Source organism: Boleophthalmus pectinirostris, unplaced genomic scaffold (assembly GCF_026225935.1).
Source record: "Boleophthalmus pectinirostris isolate CB_2022bp ecotype Guang Dong unplaced genomic scaffold, ASM2622593v1 HiC_scaffold_5, whole genome shotgun sequence".
In the NCBI taxonomy this organism is placed as follows: domain Eukaryota; kingdom Metazoa; phylum Chordata; class Actinopteri; order Gobiiformes; family Gobiidae; genus Boleophthalmus; species Boleophthalmus pectinirostris.
The window spans coordinates 5,792,196-5,811,993 of record NW_026571404.1 but is presented as its reverse complement, the minus strand read 5'-3'; the positions used below and the strand labels follow the sequence as shown (position 1 = coordinate 5,811,993).

The window sequence follows — 19,798 nt, the reverse complement described above, 5'->3', positions numbered from 1 at the left end:
CAACAACAACAACAATAGTCCTGACATTCAGAGAGCATTATGGGGGAATCACAGATTATCAAAAGGAGGAACATCTAGTCTAGACGGTTTTATTGGTGCATTGCAGACTGTTTATATCTGACAGGCTTTAAGTGCGACGATGATTTAGGAGCGTATGTATGGCCTATAAAGTAAAATAGTAGGCTTGTATAATAATAAATATGTGAGCTCGTATTTGCTGTCAGGGCTCTCAACACAAAAGCTCGGCCAGTGTTTATTTTAGTACATGATTATTTTATTTTAACTGTAAGGACAATGAAATATACGGACCTGTACGGCATCTGCAATTACCCAGCAACTTTTTTAGATTATTAATGATACCTTTTATGTGATGTCTTAAACTGAGACTTAGACAAATGTTATTAATCCACGAGGGAAATGACTTGGACACAGTAGCTCACACATCACATTATATCACAATAACAAAGAGTAAAAAATAAATATATGTATATAAAAATGGTAATAAACTTCTAAATAAGTAGCAGAGGTGGGGACTCGCAAGTCGGTTTTTGAACCCCGAGGAGTTCCCAGGCCAGTCAAGAGACATAGTCCCTCCAGTGTGTCCTGGGTCTTCCCCGGGGCCTCCTCCCGGTGGGACATGCCCGGAACACCTCCCGAGGGAGGCGCCCAGGAGGCATCCAGAACAGATGCCCGAGCCTCAACTGCTCCTCTCAACGTGGAGGAGCAGCGGCTCTACTCCGAACTCCATGTGACTGAGCTCCTCACCCTGTCTCTAAGGGAGCGTCCAGCCACCCTGCGAAGGAAACTAATTTTGAGCGCTTGTATCTGCGATCTTGTCCTTTCGGTCACTACCCAGAGCTCATGACCACAGGTGAGAGTAGGAACGAAGATTGACTGTAAATCGAGAGCTTCGCCTTTCGGCTCAACTCCCTCTTCACCACAACGGTCCGATACAGAGACGACATCACTGCCGATGCTGCACCGATCCGCCTGTCAATCTCACGTTCCGTCCTCCCCTCACTCGTGAACAAGACCCCGAGATACTTGAACTCCTCCACTTGAGGCAAGGACTCTCCACCCACCTGGAGAGGGCAAGCCACCTTTGTCCACTCGAGAACCATGGCCTCAGACTTGGAAGAGCTGATTCTCATCCCAGGCACTTCACACTCGGCTGCAAACCGCCCCAGTGCCCATTGCAGGTCCTGGTTCGATGAAATCAACAGGACAACATCATCTGGAAACTGCAGGGATGAAATCCTGTGGTCCTCAAACCGGACCCCCTCCGGCCCCTGACTGCGCCTAGAAATTCTGTCCATAAAAACAATGAACAGAACCGGTGACAAAGGGCAGCCCTGGCGGAGTCCAACATGCACCGGGAACAGGTCTGACTTACTGCCGGCAATGAACACAGCTCCTGCTCCGGTCATACAGGGACCGGACAGCCCTTAGCAAAGGGCCCCGGACCCCATACTCCCAGAGCACCCCCCACAGGACACCACGAGGGACACGGTCGAATGCCTTCTCCAGATCCACAAAGCACATGTGGACTGGTTGGGCAAACTCCCATGAACCTCGAGCACCGATGGAGAGTGTAGAGCTGGTCCAGTGTTCCACGGCCAGGACGAAAACCACACTGCTCCTCCTGGATCCGAGGTTCGACTATCGGCCGGATTCTCCTCTCCAGTACCCTGGCATAGACCTAGTCATAGCCTAGACATAGTATTATGAATTAAAAACGATCGTATGTCTTTTGCAGCTAAATATATGTGTGTGTCATCTTTAGAACAGCTTGTTTACTTTGTAGAGCCATAGAATCTATTTATACACAGGTACTTGAGTATTTGTATTAGTATTCATTACTTCTTCCTGTATTTTATAAATCAGAACTGCAATATTTTTTTTTTTTTTTTCACAATGCCATGCTATAAGTTTTAAACTACGGTGACCAGACGTTCATATTTAAGCGAGACAGTCCCAGTTTTGAGTCTTGTATCTCCTGTCCCAGCAGATTTATCCAAAACCAGTAATTTGTCCCAGTTTTATACAAGAAATGTCCAATGTATCCCTATTTTTAACCAATTTAATACCTGCCAACAGTAAAGAGAGACATATATTGTGATTTGCTTAGATAAAATACAGAAAAGCTGCTTAAAAACGATCAAAACACAAAGAAAATGTGACTATATTGACACAATTTTCCTTTATTATGTCTTCCTTTTATTACTAACCAACCCAGTTTTTTATTTTGAAAATCTGGACACCTTATTCTTCCATGTATTTTATATATTAGGACTACAATCATGCTTTTTTTTTTTGCAGTGCCATGCTATAACTTTTAAAGGTCAAGTTAATAGTATTATTTAAAAATGATCGTATGTCTTTTGCAGTTAAAAATACGCGTGTGACATCTTTAAAACAGTTTGTCTACTTCCAGAGCTGTACAATCTATTTAATTACAGTAACTTGAGTATTTGTATTAGTATTTGTTACATCTTCTTTTTCTTTTTTTTGCAATGCCATGCTGTAACTTAGGCTGCTGCCCCCGCGACCTGGCGGGACGAAGCGGACGAAAATGGACAGATGGATGGATGCTACAGTGACCAGACGGTGCCCAGATTTTCAAAATAAAAAACTGTGTTGGTTGGTAATAATAAATTGTGAAAGGAGGGCGTAATTAAGGAAAATTGTGTCAGTATAGAAAGACCAGGATTGAGACCGAGACCAGACCAGGACTGAAAACGGTTTAGTCCTAGTTTAGTCCTGGTTTAAGTCACGGAAATGGGAAATGGCGTTTCCGTGACTTTAAAATGCGATGACTATTGAGCCGCATATGGACTGCCAGGACTGAACCATTACTGAATCGGGACTAAACCAGGACTAAACCATTTTCAGTCCTGGTCTGGTCCCGGTCTCAGTCCCAGTCTCAGTCCTGGTCCTGTTCCCGGTCTCAATCCTGGTCTCAGTTCTTGTCTGATCCCAGTCTCGGTCTTCGTCCCTGACTCAGTCCTTGTCTAAGTCCTAGTCTCAGTCTCAGTCTGGTCTCTGACCTGGTTTAGTCCTGGTTTAGTCCTGGTTCAGTCCTGGTTCAGTCCGAAGGCGCAAATAATGAAGAAAATTATTGTTCGTTTTCTTATTTTTGGTTTTATATTGAAAAACAAGATTCTTCTTCTGCCGCATTTTTCACTTTGACTTTGATTTTATTACGACTTCATTCTCGTAATATTATAACTTTATTCTCATAATATTACGACTTCATTTTAACTTCGACTTTATTCTCGTAAAATTATGACTTTATTCCTGTAAAATTATGACTTTATTCTCGTAAAATTACGACTTTTTCTGGCTTCGACTTTATTCTCATAATATTACGACTTTAATGTCGAAATGTTACGACTTTATTCTCATAGCGCCAGCATTTATTTATTTTTTTAATCTGACTCTTATACTCCCTCGTAATATATCAAATCTTTCTTCTTTTTTTCCCCCCAAATGCCATGCTATAACTTTTAAAAGTCAAGTTAATGGTATTATTTCACATGATCGTTTGTCTTTAGCAGCTAAACAAACGCCGTGTGACATCTTTAGAACAGCTTGTCTACTTTCCAGAGCCGCGAGCCGCGGATAATCATCTATTTTTGCACTTGGGGCGAAGCTGAGGCTGAGTAAACCATTTAAACTACATTTCCCACGAAGATTTACTTCCGCGTCGCCTTTGTTGTGATGACGTCAGACGCACAAGCCGTGTTCTATTTTGCTCGGCGCAGACGGGACGGACGCTCAATGGAGTCTAGCGGTCACGCCGGAGCTCGAATAGACGTGACAAGCCAAACCGTAGACGTTTTAGGAGTATTTTTTTGAGTTTGTCCGTTAGTTTAGCTTCGGATCGATGCGGTGCACGTCAAAGAACAGTTTTGATCGGACGTGAAAAAGCGACGCTGCAGCTGTTGCGCCGTGAAAACACAAAGGCCTGCGTGCGGCTACGTGAGATTAGCTTTAGCTGCCGAATAGTTCACTACGCCGATACTTATGCGACACTTTAAGAGTTTAAATCTTTTATTTTATTCGTAATTAAGTGAAGATTACATAGACACGAGCCTGGAAATCGCCACGGAAATGTCGGATCAGAGTGCGGTGGTTATGCAACAGAATTTGGACAGGTGAGTTCCAAAAAAAAAAAAACGGTTACAAAACGTGATTATTTGTGTTTTTTTGTTTGTTTTGTTTTGTCTTTGCGCTCTTTACGTGATGCAAATGGTGTGAAACTGGCGTGGAAATGCGTTATTGTGATGTAAAGTTGCATATTTTCAGTGTTGGGAAGGTGACTTTTAAAATGTATTCCCCTACAGATTACAGATTACACACCCAAAATGTAGTTTGTAACGTAATCCATTAAATTACTTAAAGTGAGTAATGTAATCTGAATACTTTGGATTACTTGATTTGTTGTAGAGAAGCAAAGGCGAGGAAATCTTCACATAAGAAGTTTTGTCTGATAAAAGAAAATGAAAAGGCCAAACTTTACTGAACCAAATTAAAAATATTATTGATAGAAGAAAAGGATGCAGCATGATTTAGTCCTGTTAAATCCTGCTTTAGTCCTGGTTTTAGACCTGGTTTTAGACCTGGTTTAGACCTGGTTTAGACTTGGTTTAGACCTGGTTTTAGACCTGGTTTAGACCTGGTTTTAGACCTGGTTTAGACCTGGTTTAGACTGGTTTTAGACCTGGTTTAGACCTGGTTTAGACTTGGTTTTAGACCTGGTTTAGACCTGGTTTAGACCTGGTTTTAGACCTGGTTTTAGACCTGGTTTAGACCTGGGTTAAGACCTGGTTTAGATCTAGTTTAGACCTGGTTTTAGACCTGGTTTTAGACCTGGTTTTAGACCTGGTTTTAGACCTGGTTTTAGACCTGGTTTAGACCTGGTTTTAGATCTAGTTTAGACCTAGTTTTAGACCTGGTTTAGACTGGTTTAGACCTGGTTTTAGACTTGGTTTAGACCTGGTTTTAAACCTGGTTTTAGACCTGGTTTAGATCTAGTTTAGACCTGGTTTTAGACCTGGTTTTAGACCTGGTTTTAGACCTGGTTTTAGACCTGGTTTTAGACCTGGTTTTGACCTGGTTTAGTGTCCGGCAATGAGTGGAATTACTGGGGAAAAAAAGGGATATAGCCCGAAATGTGAAAACAGGAAAATACAGTCATGTAATCCATTTATTTCAACAAAGTAACTGTAATCCAATTACCACTCACTGAAACAGTAACTGTAACTGAATACAGTTACTCATAATTTGTACTCTGATTACATAACTCCGGTACATGTAATCTGTTACTCCCCAACACTGTACATTTTGTTTGTATGGTGCACGATGTCCTGTGTTTCCATTGCAGCAAACAGTAATTTAATACGATAGTAAAAGTCGATCACAATCTCTGCTGCTGCACGTTTTGTAGATCGCCTGGTCACGCCTTTTTTCACAACAACACAGCTATCCATGTTTTTAATCTGTAATCTGTTGTTAAATTTTCCCTAAGCATTTCTTGTAAACCAACCAGAGAGTGAAAGTGAGACAGGAAGAAAGTGGTATTTTCAGTAAATGCAAATTTGTGACCCACTTTAGAGCAGCTTGGGGCGACAAATCAATCAGTAGCTTGACTTGTGAAATGTTTGAACTTGGGAGAATTTGCCTGTAACCACATGTTCCCTTTTACCCGGGACAGTCCCAGGTAGTGTCCCAGTAGATTTACTTATAACCAGTGATTTGTCCCAGTTTTATACAAGAAAAGTCCCCATTTTTGACCAATTTAATACCTGTCAACCATAAATAGAGGCATAAATTGTCATTTGATTTGAAAAAATACAGAGAAACTGCTTAAAAATGACCAAAACACAAAGAAAATGTGACTATACTGACTCATATTAGTGCTGAGTGCGGAACAATTTTACAGGGATGTTCTAGTTTTTTTATTTTGAATATCTGCTCACCTAAGACATGAGCCTATAAAACATGTAAACTTAGGATGACCAGACGTTCATATTTACCCAGGACAGTCCCAGTTTTGAGCTCTGCGTCCCCTGTCCCAACAGATTTATCCAAAAACCAGTGAGTTGTCCCAGTTTTACGCAAGAAATGTCCCTATTTTTGACCAATTTAACACCTGTCAACCATAAAGAGAGGCATAAATTGCCATTTGGTTAGGATAAAATATAGAAAACCTGCTTAAAAATGACCAAAACAGAACAGAACAGTGCAGAACAGTGCAGAACAGTTTTCCAGGGATGTCCCAGTTTTTTTTTATTTTGAAAATCTGCTCACCTAAGACATGAGCCTATAAAACATGTAAACTTAGGGTGACCAGACGTTCCTTTTTACCCGGGACAGTCCCAGTTTTGAGCCCTGTGTCCTCTGTCCCTGCAAATTTATTCAAAACCAGTGATTTGTCCCAGTTTTATACAAGAAAAACTCCCTATTTTTGACCAATTTAAAACCTGTCAACAGTAAATAGAGGCATAAATTGTTATTTGATTAGATAAAATACAGAAAAGCTGCTTAAAAATGACCAAAACACAAAGAAAATGTGGCTATATTGACTCACATTTGTGCCGAGTGCGGAACAATTTTTCAGGGATGTCCCAGTTTATTTATTTTGAAAATCTGGTCATGAGCCTATAAAACATGTAAACTTAGGGTGACCAGATGTTCCCTTTTACCCGGGACAGTCCCAGGTAGTGTCCCAGTAGATTTACTTATAACCAGTGATTTGTCCCAGTTTTATACAAGAAAAGTCCCCATTTTTGACCAATTTAATACCTGTCAACCATAAATAGAGGCATAAATTGTCATTTGGTTTGGTAAAATACAGAGAAACTGCTTAAAAATGACCAAAACACAAAGAAAATGTGACGATACTGACTCATATTAGTGCTGAGTGCGGAACAATTTTACAGGGATGTTCTAGTTTTTTTATTTTGAATATCTGCTCACCTAAGACATGAGCCTATAAAACATGTAAAATTAGGGTGCGCAGACGTTCATATTTACCCAGGACAGTCCCAGTTTTGAGTCCTGTGTCCCCTGTCCCAGCAGATTTATCCAAAACCAGTGATTTGTCCCAGTTTTATACAAGAAATGTCCCTATTTTTGACCAATTTTATCTACATCAGGACTAAACTGAGACTAAACCAGGACTACATCAGGCCTAAACCACGACTGTCACAATTTTTGACTAATCTGACCCCTGCCAACATGTAAAGAGGAGCATAAATTGTCATGTCATTGTTTTGCCAAAATGCAGAAAATCGTGTTTGCGAATGACTACAAAGCAAAAAAAAAAAAAAAGCAGCGTCAGAAGTTCCTTTAATTATGACTGACAGGAGAATGCACAATTTTACACGCTCTTTTCACAGTTTTATTTATAGCAACCATCCCAACCCGCGTGTGTACCAGTTTAGAATTTTAAAAGTCTGATCACCCTACTCTAAACATATTTTATTTTATTACCAGTATAACATTACAGAGGCGTAGGAACATATTTGAACAATTGAAAGTGAATGTATTAAGGCAAGATTAAAAATGTCATGAGATTTTTTATTTTTATTTTTCATCATAGGTCCCAAAATGGAAGGAAGTGACTCTTTTTTTTGTGTAGTTGCAGTTTTGGAACCATGTGTTTTGTGTCACAGGATGTCGTGATATAGAATTTGGTGGAGCGGTTACGATTTATTGTGAGAAGAACATCACAATTTTATAGTTATTCATAGGGCTGGGTATCGATACGACTGCCGATACGATACACACCTCGATACACAGGCCATGATATGATACATATCTCGATACAGCGCACTTTCGATTCGATATGATATATTTCAAATCGATTCGATACGGTTCAATAAAAAATAAAGGCTAAATCGTGGCTGTGATACTAAAAGTCTTTGTTAAATCACTTCTTGTGCAAAGTTCATATGAAACACAAACATTTTAATCACCAAAACAGTAAAAATGTCAAATGTGTCGCATAAATGAGTTTCCTTTCGCTCCACAAGCAACAAAACTGTAGCTCTGTAACAAAATAATTTAGTAAAACACACCTAAAAATACTCTTGGTGATATATCGATACTAGGGATGGGCATGATTAATGGATTAATCGATAATTGATCATTAAGAATTTCATCGATTACGTTAATTTTAATCGACAAACTGAATGTAGGTTGCTGTGTGTAGTCGTGACCAAACAGGTGTGTACATGTGTCTCTGCATCAGAAGGAGCGAGACACAAACAGTGGGTCAGTCTGCAACGTACTGAAGCACAAATGTGTATTTAACGATGATTTGTACAAGAAATTCCACACTTTCCGTTGCGTTCGGGACAAGTGTGAGTCCATGTGCACAGTGTATAAAGCAGCACATATGTTTCTGTGTCCAGTGGGAAAAAGTTTTACCAGGTGAGAGTCGCTCAATGTCGATGACGAGTCCCCGCCCCCTCCCCCCGTACGCTGTCCTGGTTTTGACAAACACAAATCTGGTCACACTAACCTGTATTCACCTGAGTCATGTCTTTTAATCCGACAGAAAGTTGAACCACATCAGCGACACAAGAGCTGGAGTTTTATCTTCTCTTAGTTTATGCAAATTAGCGATGCAGTTTTAAGTTTTGTTTCTGTGAGAGTTGAACAAAACTGAATTAAACACATTATAATGTCAAACGGGCTGATGTGGCTCTAGAGTCGTTACGGTTTATTTGTCGTAAAGTTTGAATTTATTTATGCAGATTTAGTGCAGATAGTAATAATAATGATGATCATTTTAATATAAAAACGTTAATGATTAATCGATAATCGATCGTTAATTCTTCCGACGATCGATTAAGAAAATTTCATCGAATGCCCATCCCTAATCGATACACCAGCCCACCATATCGATACTGTATCATCACATTAAACGATACGATATATCGATATTCCGATATTTTTGCACACCCCTAGTTATTCATTTATTGAGCCCAAGACCAAACAGTTGTGCATCTTAAATTCTCTTAAAATACAAAGAGTTCTCACGATCATGGAAATCCTGGAAAAGTCATGGAGTTTTAGTATCTCTTTCAGCAACTCCAGCGTTCTGTTAAGTTCTCATGAGGCTATTATGATTATTTCTGAACGTCTGCGCCGTTTGTTTTCTAAAAGAGACGACAATAAATGCACTGACAAGATTTTGAATATTAAAAAACTATAATCCCAAACCATAAAGTGAGTGGAAAGAGTTCACATTTTATATTTAACCCTAAAAGTCTGATCAATTTCTACACATGTAGGTGCCGTAAAGTCATGGAAAATTCACTTTAGGGCATGAAAAAGTCATGGAAAAGGTTTGAAATTTTGTGAAAAAGAGTAAGAACCCTGTAAAATTAATTTTCATGGGTCTGGTCTGTGAAATCAAAGTAAAGTTAATTTGACATTTAACACAAACAGGCAGATTAAAATGGCCATAGTTAGTTTTTTTTTAGTTGTTTTGACCTGAATAACCACAATTATTGATTAAACTTAGATTAAAAATAGTATTGATAGAAGAGGAGGAGACACGTCCACGCAGCATGATTTAGTCCTGTTAAATCCTGGTTTAGTCCTGGTTTGGTCCTGGTTTAGACCTAGTTTAGACCTGGTTTAGACCTGGTTTTAGTCCTGGGTTTAATCCTGCTTTAGTCCTGTTTTAGTCCTGGTTTAGACCTGGTTTTAGTCCTGGTTTAGACCTGGTTTAGACCTGGTTTTTAAGTCCTGGTTTTAGACCTGGTTTTAGTCCTGGTTTAGACCTGGTTTTAGTCCTGGTTTTAGACCTTTAGTCCTGGTTTAGACCTGGTTTTAGTCCTGGTTTGGACCTGGTTTTAGACCTTTTAGGACCTGCTTTAGTCCTGGTTTGGACCTGGTTTTAGTCCTGGTTTGGACCTGGTTTTAGTCCTGCTTTAGTCCTGCTTTAGTCCTGGTTTAGACCTGGTTTTTAGACCTGGTTTAGATCTGGTTTTAGACCTGGTTTTAGACCTGGTTTGGACCTGGTTTTAGTCCTGGTTTAGACCTGGTTTTAGTCCTGGTTTGGACCTGGTTTTAGTCCTGGTTTAGTCCTGGTTTAGTCCTGGGTTTAGTCCTGCTTTAGTCCTGCTTTAGTCCTGGTTTAGACCTGGTTTAGTCCTGGTTTAGTCCTGGTTTAGACCTGGTTTAGTGTCCGGGAATGAGTGGAATTACCGAAAAAAAAAAAAAAGGGAATAGCCCAAAATGTGAAAACAGGAAAATACCGCCGTGTAATCCATTTATTTCAACAAAGTAACTGTAATCCAATTACCACTCACTGAAACAGTAACTGTAACTGGATACAGTTACTCATAATTTGTACTCTGATTACTTAACTCTGGTACATGTAATCTGTTACTCCCCAACACTGCCTTGTGTTCAAATAAAGATCAGATTAAAGTCTTAACAAGCCTCAGATCAAACTCCAAGTTAATGTTGATGACGTCAGCTGTGAAGAATCAGTAGGTTCCCTCAATCCGTCCGTTGATCAGCGGAAACTCGAGTGAATATTATTGATTCAGAGGACAGTGACGTTGACTTTCATTCATTTACATATCGATTTAAACGTGATTCTCGGGCTGCGTCTGTCTTAAAAGTCTTACAGTAGTCGTACTGTAGTGTATAATTATGCAGTCGTCGGCCTCGTGGTTTGTCCCGCTGTCCTCTGGAGCAGCGGAGCCACAAGACGCTCGACGCAGCACTTTGTGTAAATATTGGACCTGAGCGGGAGATCGTTGACCTTAGCGTAGAACACACGGGGTACGTCGCTTTAACACTCACTCCTGCGAAAAATCAATGATACACGTTGCTCTTTCAATCAGCACGAGACAGACTAAACTAAAACTAAATATTTTACTCACACTGTGGCCTTGTTTCCTCTAGGTTTGCTGGTTTGTTGGCACGTGAGGGGAGAAAATATAGAACTATATCATTACTTTTCATTTATCTAGCTTTTATGTTTACTATTAAATGTTCTCAAAATACCTTATGAGTTTATTTTGAGAAGTTAGGATGCTTTCAGTACATGATCGTAGTCTGTTTCATTTCATATCAGGGTCCGGTCAAGCAGAAGTAAACAGCAAGGCCAAAAATTCAAGTTAATGCATCTGATCTAAAAATGTATTCAACAGATACATATGTACTCTAGTTTATGAAACTGTTGACCTTTTTTCTGTACCATTTTTGGTTCTAAAGTTACATACGTTTTAAATAGACCTGGCAAGGCAAGTTTATTTGTACAGCACAATTCGTACACAAAGTAATTCAAAGTGCTTTACAGAATAAGAAATACATTAAAATCATAATAAAAACAATTCAAAACATAAATAATCATGAAGATTAAAATTAAAAAAGAGAGACATAAATATGAGAGAAGAGTGCGGAATGAAAACCTTTCAGTCATGTGCACAGTTAAACAGAAATGTTTTGAGCCTGGATTTAAACAGCGTCACAGAAGAGTCTGTCTCACATGTTCAGACTGTTCCAGGTTTTAGCTGCATGAACTGTATGCAACATGGAACAAAAATTATTTCCCAAATTTCAAAGACCTGAAAATCATGTAAATAAATGGATGTATTTCATCTTTGAACTGTTGATGAAGGTACATGATTTTAAAAAAAAAAAGTATTTAAAATGATAAAAATTAGCTTGGAAGGACTGACATATTTTATAGAAATAGTTAATATTAAATTATTAAGTATTAAGTTAAAAATATTAAAGTATTTGGAAGAAAAAAGCGACAAATTATGTAAAATCCTGCACCTTCTCATTACTCAAAAAGTAAGAGGTTTTTCAACCTAATCTTGTACCATATGGTAGAAAACTATATGAAGCAAATATTCAAACCAGTTTGTTAAGGATATGTAAGTGAGAACCAAGAGTTATCACTGTTTGGATTTATTGCCCAAAAAGTGCTGCATATTTCATTCCCTCCGTTACCGACATGAGTTTTTTAAATTTTTTGTCAACAACTTGAAAGAATATCACAGGTTTAACTTGACCCTGTTGGAGTGTAACTCTTTCCTACATTCTGATACTTTACTTATTTCAATAGTCCCTCTAGTTTCTGAATAAGAGACATTTGAATGTCAAAAATCTGCCCCTGTTTCCCTCCGTTACCACTTGACCGGACCCATTAACGTCTTAATCATTTGCAGTTATTAAGTTCTGAACTAATACAGTTTGTGTTGTGCTTTTGAATAAAATAAATAAGAGTCAAAATCGGCACAAAAGTCACATAATCCTCTCTTTTTTTTTTACAGACTTACCGTATTTTCCACACTATTAGTCGCTCTGGATTATAAGACGCACTGTCATTAAATGGTCTATTTTCAAACTTTTTTCACAAATAAACCGCACTGGACTTTAAAGGAAACACAACAGTGTGATGGGTGAGTGGTTTTGTTTGTTTGTTCGTTCACGGTGACTCTGGGCTTTGTTCAGTTGTGGCGTGTAGGGAGGGTGTGTCTGGGACCAACGGATTGTCGGCGTGTTCACAGTGACTCAGTTGTTCAGTCGTGTCTAGAAGTGGCACATTGCGCACTCGCTTTTTTCGGTTTCGTTCCTCCGTTCCGTTCCTCGTCGGCGTGGAGTGATGAGTGTGTCTGTGGGTGTTTTTCTCTGTGCGGTCGCTGTCTGCTCCGTGTGTGTTTGTGTGTTCTGCGGGTGGTGTGGCTTTGTAGTTTACTGAAGTCGTACTGGGACACCTGAGTGGACGCGCGGCCGTTTTTTGATAGAGTTGGAGGCTTAAGAACGCGTCTAATAGCCCAGAAAATACGGTATTTAAACTAGTAGTTTGCATTTCGTTTACTCACACCAGGTCTGGGCCACATACGGCTCTTTGGTCGACTCTGACCGGCCCGTTTAAACTCATTTGGAAATAGAAAATAAATTATCATTTGACCTCATGCATGGACTAAAGTTGCATTGCTTTTATTTTAGAGTGTTTTTTTAAATGTCATTTTTTGTAAAGCAGCCTCACTTTTTCATTGCTGAGTCATAACATAAACTCTTACCAGTCTCACCAGCTCGTCTAAACAATGATATTTATTGTTTTTATAAAGAAATACAATTAATATTATGTTGAATTGAGTTAAACATTTTGGCTCGGCCCTTCACAATGTTTTCTGTTTCTCATGTGACCCCATGGAAAAAGTAATTGCCCGCCCCTGACTTACAAAGTGCCAGTGAGCATGATTATGCATTTTATTATCATCTACAAACGTTTAACTGACTCCTGAGCTGGAACAGTGTCTGCGTCTGTCTCTGTCCAGTTGCTGCAGATCAGAGGTCAAAACTTGATTTTGAAAGTAAAATATATTTTCATACCAGCTGGCAGTTTCAGAATAGTTTCACCACAGCATTTAGTTATAATCAGTGTTGGGAAGGTGACTTTTAAAATGTAATCCCCTACAGATTACAGATTACATACACCAAAATGTAGTTTGTAACGTAATCCATTAAATTACTTAAAGTGAGTAATGTAATCTGAATACTTTGGATTACTTGATTTGTTGTAGAGAAGCAAAGACGAGGAAATCTTCACATAAGATGTTTTGTCTGATAAAAGAAAATAAAAAGTCCAGACTTTACAGAACCAAATGAAAAATATTATTGATAGAAGACGAGGAGACACGTCCACGCTGCATGATTTAGTCCTGTTAAATCTGTTATTTTAGTCCTGTTTTAGTCCTGTTTTAGTCCTTTAGTCCTGGTTTAGTCCTGGTTTTAGACCTGGTTTAGTCCTGGTTTTAGTCTGGTTTCTGGTTTAGACCTGGTTTTTTAGTCCTGGTTTAGTCCTGGTTTACCTGGTTTAGTCCTGGTTTAGTCCTGTTTTAGATCTAGTTTAGACCTGGTTTTAGACCTGGTTTTAGTCCTGGTTTTAGTTTACCTGGTTTAGTCCTGGTTTAGTCCTGTTTTAGATCTAGTTTAGACCTGGTTTTAGACCTGGTTTAGATCTAGTTTAGGCTTGGTTTAGTTTCCGGCAATGAGTGGAATTACCAAAAAAAAAAAAAAAGTAATGTAATCTATTTATTTCAACAAAGTAACTGTAATCCAATTACCACTCACTGAAACAGTAACTGTAACTGAATACAGTTACTCATAATTTGTACTCTGATTACGTAACTTCGGTACATGTAATCTGTTACTCCCCAACACTGGTTATAATTTAATGGAATCAGCTGGAAACATGGACGTGTCAGGTTTATTTGTCACAGTTGAAAAGCACAGATTCAATGTGATCAATCATATTACCGTATTTTCCGGGCTCTTAAGCCTCCAACTAGGGCTGGGTATCATTAAGAAGTTGCCGATACAATACATACCTCGATACAGCGCACTTTCGATTCGATATGATATATTTCAAATCGATTCGATACGGTTGAATAAAAAATAAAAGCTAAATCGTGGCTCTGATACTAAAAGTCTTTGTTAAATCACTTCTTGTGCAAAATTCATATGAAACACAAACATTTTAATCACCAAAACAGTAAAAATGTCAAATGTGTCGCATAAATGAGTTTCCTTTCACTCCACAAGCAACAAAACTGTAGCTCTGTAACAAAATAATTTAGTAAAAACACACCTAAAAATACTCTTGGTGATATAATGATACAGTAGCCCACGATATTGATACTTTATCATCACATTAAACGATACGATATATCGATATTCTGATATTTTTGCACACCCCTACCTCCAACCGCATCAAAAAACGACCGTGTGCCCCACAATCCAGAGCGCCCTATACATGAATCCACTCGGGTGTCACAGTACGACTTCAGTAAATCAAAGCCGCAAACACACACGCAGACAGCGACCGCACGGCAAAACACACGACACACTCATCACTCCACGCCGACGACGAACGGAACGGAGGAACGAACTGAAAAAGCGAGTGCAATGTGCCGCTTCTAGACACGACTGAACAACTGAGTCACTGCGAACACGCCGACAATCCGTTGGTCCCAGACACACCCTCCCTACACGCCACAACTGAACAAAGCCCAGAGTCACCGTGAACGAACAAACAAACAAAACCACTCACCCATCACACTGTTGGGTTTCGTTTAAAGTCCACTGCAGTTTATTTGTGAAAAAGTTTGAAAATAGACCATTTAATGACAGTGTGTCTTATAATCCAGAGCGACTAATAGTGTGGAAAATACGGTACTGTGTAAGCCGTGTCATATTCAACAAATAATAAATTCATAGTTTTGTCGGGGCTGGTGATGTTGACAAGAATGAATATTTTGTTCATTTTTATTTTTATCTAAAAAGTGCCTGTTTTGTCCTGGTCCAATGATCGTGCAAAAAAGGTCTCCCTCGAAAAAGATTTTATCTCAAGGGACTTCCTGGTAAAATTAAAGTTAACTGGACTGTAAAATTAAACGTAAAAGTGCAAAAATATTACTTTCTATCATTATTTGAAAGATTACGCTGCGTGTTTCTGTCTTTTTTTAATAAGCAGACTGTTCAGAGTTTGGAGGAAGTAATGTGACGATTTTTGTATTAAAAGTCTGGTCTCACAGTTTTATTTGTTTTGTTTAAGATTAAATAAAATATAGATTGATCCACAAAATAATCTATATCATATTGTCAAACTGCCCAGCCACATCTTCACATATCTACATATCTGTACCGTTTAAGTGAGCGGAAGAGACGGTGTGGTGTAAGATTTTGACCCCGCGGTGAGGCAACCCCGCGGTCAACATACCATATTGTATACAGATTGTTTACTCATTGCCGCTGGTGCCAGAAACCGAAGTGTTGTTTGTTTTGCGCATTCTCCAAATTAGACGTTCATTCGTGTTACGTGATTTTACATTGTTGTTGTTTTTTTCCTCCCTCCATTGAGTTTCGACAAAAACAAAAAACAGGCAAATGAAATGTAAGACCTTTGTGAAAAGAAATAAGACTTGGACAACATAATTTAAGACTTTTTAAGGCCTTAATTTAGGAACATGAAATTTAAGACCTTTTTAAGATTTTTAAGACCCCGTGGGTACCCTGTGTTTAATTAATAACATTTTACTTATTCAGCACAGTACGTGTAATTCTGAAATCCCTTGGTGGGTTGGAAGCTACCGGTCGCTCCTGAGCTACAGGTTGGAGACTCCTGGTATAAATGCTACCGTGTTCCAAATAGAAGTGAGCATGTGGGTGCTTCCGGTGTGGTATATATATATATGTGGTGAGGTGACCCCGGGGTCAACATAACATACAGTATCTTGACCCCGGGGTGAGAATCCTATGAAAATCTATATTTTATTAATAAAGAACTTAAATTCTATAGAAAACCTCTGAATATTAATACTACATCTGCAAATTAAAACATATTGACAGATTTAAAAGTGTTTTTGAAGATGCATTTTTATGTCGATTATAACTTCTGAATGTAAAAAATTACTTAATTGTTTAAACACATATTTTACTGAAAATTAGATAAGTAGTTATTAATTAGTTAGGTAATCAAAGTGATGTATAATGATTTGGAATCTTATTAAAATAGACAGGGCTGAGTTGAGTAGTTAAATAGGGGAAACCTATGACTATAATCTGACCCCACAATATGTTTATTATAAAACAACATTATAAAATTCAAGGTCGTTATTCTTACAAACCATTGCCTAAATTGACATTATGATTAAGGATTATCTGAACATGGCAAACTAAAACCATAACAGTGTAAAATACAATATAAAAAGTGAAAAGATTACTACGTATATGCAATTTAACACAAAATACCAAGTCGTTATCCATCAAAACATTCCTTAAAAAACCTAAAAAGAAAATGAATATGTAGCAATATATAATAACAGTAAATTACATGAGGAATAATGATCAGATAAGTAAATACTAAAGAAAAAAGTAAGGGGGGGTCACTTTACTATAGTGGTATGTCGACCCCGGGGTCAAAATACTATCTCACGGCGGCTCTGGTACATTTCTTCTTCGAGTGCCTCGTGGTGCCCTGTGTTGCGTACGTCGCTCGTGTTGGTGCAGGTGTCTGTGCGGCGTCTCTGGGTTCGGTCGTGACTTTAAACTTTGGCAGAAGCGTCTTGTTTTGGTGGTTGTGCAGCTGCTCTCGGTGTTTGGTTTGTTCAGATCTTGACCCTAAACACTTCTGAGAAAACAAACGGGAAATACATTGTGCAACGAAAGGGTCAGAGATACGGCTTCAAAAGAAGTTCAGCGTTTCAGTCTAAACCTATATGTTATCTATATGTAATGTACTGTATTATTCTAACAAGGTGTAACTAATAATAATAATACTTCAGACTTTTATAGAGCTTTTTTGGACACATCAAAAACTGAAAAAGCATCTGCCATAATTGAATTTTAGGGCTACAACATTAATTCGTACTAACCCGCTATACGTGATCCTGGTGTTTTTATTTCGCAATTTTGTCGTTTAATAGATTCTGTTTCGTAATAAACCTTTTTGACCGCGGCTGGAAGTGGAAGTGGGTAAAAGTCACGTCTGGTTAATGGTTTTCTGTGGCAAAATATCTCTGAGAATGTCTGCCCGTATTTTCCAACGGCTTCATAAATCTGCCCCGTCACCAAATCTTCAACTAACAAGGTCGACAGTGATGGGGCAGATTTGTGAAGCTGAAGGAAAATACGAGAGACATTTCCACAGATATTTTGCCGTAGAAAAGCATTAACCGGAAGTTAAGTTTACCCGACACCCTGGCACTTCCGTACATTGTGAAAAAGGTTCATACGGAACTCGACTCCGAATTCACCTCTATAACTGCAGGCCTTCATGAGCTTCATTTGACTGGAGTCGAGCGCTGTGGGTGACGTCACGCTCCCTTAGTCCACTTCTTTAAACAGTCGACGATTGAAACTACACAAGTCAAAATAAACGTATAATAACAAATAAAACGTGTTAACTAGGGCTGGGTATCATTAAGAAGTTGCCGATACGATACCTATCTCGATACACAGGCCACGATACGATACATATCTCGATACAGTGCACTTTCGATTTGATATATTTCAAATCGATTCAATTCAATTCAATTCAAAATGTATTTATATAGCACATTTAAAACAACTTCAGTTGACCAAAGTGCTTCACATACAAGTCAACAGCAACAGCATAGAAGAAACAGTTACATATACAAATATACAGAAAACATGTTAAAACTACCAAGATAACCTGACCAGCTCGTACTAAATGCCAGGGAGAAGAGGTGAGTTTTCAGTCTCGTCTTAAACTGCGTTACAGACTGAGAGGATCTGACAGCAAGAGGAAGGCTGTTCCACAGTCTGGGCGCTGCCACAGAAAAAGCTCTGTCACCTCTTGTCTTGAGCCGAGTTTTGGGCTCGACCAACAGGAGCTGGTCGGCTGATCTCAGGTCTGTGGGCGGAGTATAGGGCTGCAGTAACTCCCTCAAGTAGACTGGACCCATGGAGTGCAGACATTTGAAAACAATTAACAACATTTTAAATTGCACCCGGTATAGGACAGGAGCCAGTGCAGGTCACACAGAACAGGTGTGATGTGTTCACATTTTTTAGTATTTGTCAGCAGACGAGCTGCAGCGTTCTGGACGTGTTGTATGCGTTGCAGGAGCCCTGGTCTAACCCTACATATAAAGAATTACAATAGTCCAGGCGTGATGTCACGAAAGCATGGATCACTTTTTCGAACTCTGCCAGTGGGAGGTCGGGCTTTACTTTAGCGAGGAGCCGTAACTGAAAGAAGCTGGACTTAATCACAGCGCTAATGTGCTTGTCCAGTTTGAACATGGAGTCCACAATCACTCCAAGATTCGATACGGTTCAATAAAAAATAAAGTCTAAATCATGGCTGTGATACTAAAGTCTTTGTTAAATCAGTTCTTGTGCAAAGTTCATATGAAACACAAACATTTTAATCATCAAAACAGTGAAAATGTCAAATGTGTCGCATAAACGAGTTTCCTTTCGCTCCACAAGCAACAAAACTGTAGCACTGTAACAAAATAATTTAATAAAACACAAGTAAAAATACTCTTGCTGATATATCGATACAGCAGCCCACGATATCGATACTGTATCATCACATTAAACGATACGATATATCGATATTCCAATATTTTTGCACACCCCTAGTGTTAATCCTGTGCTTTTAAAACAAGACAAACTGAAATGCATCAGCTTCTTATATTAGTTCGTTAATTAGCAGTATTTTTCAGAGTAAAGCTCCATAATATACTGCAATCAAATCAAAATGTGTGTTATTAAATTGCAAGGGCTGTAATTATTTGGATAATAGACTGTCCTTTGCAAAGAACAAAATGTCCTGTCTTTTTAATAATAATTAACTTGTGACTTTAATTTAGATTTCTACAAACAGTTAGTGAAATGCATGGGATTCTTCTGTTAGTCTCACATATGAACTCAAACTGTCTCAGAAGTGAACGCTCTGGGGAAGTTTACAATGTGAAACCTTTTTAAATACACACAACGCAAATCTACCATCACAACTGCAATAACACAGAGAATTGGACGAATAGAATCTCGCCCTGTTTAAATGGATGTGGCTGAAATGTGCAAAACTTAATTTGGCTTTAAAGCACAGGTGTCAAACATACGGCCCGGGGGCCAGATCCGGCCCTCCAAGACCTTTAATCTGGCCCTTGGCTGATTTTCTACTAAAATATTTTAATTATATTTTCTATTAAAATATTGGTAATTTTCTGTGGTGTTTATCACAGCAGCGTCTCTGTACGTGGCCCCTCCCACCAGA

At 38.8% G+C, this 19,798-nt stretch overlaps 1 protein-coding gene across 1 annotated transcript in view; it reads left to right on the top strand.

The window, feature by feature from the left end:
- The first annotated feature begins 3,738 nt into the window (after positions 1 to 3,738).
- The window catches only part of marchf5 (membrane-associated ring finger (C3HC4) 5), a 76,146-nt gene continuing 60,086 nt past the window's right edge, over positions 3,739 to 19,798 (top strand). The window contains exon 1 of the mRNA XM_020925793.2: positions 3,739 to 4,157. Coding sequence (XP_020781452.1) covers positions 4,114 to 4,157 — 44 coding nt within the window. The 5' untranslated portion in view covers positions 3,739 to 4,113. The remainder of the gene's footprint in view (positions 4,158 to 19,798) is intronic.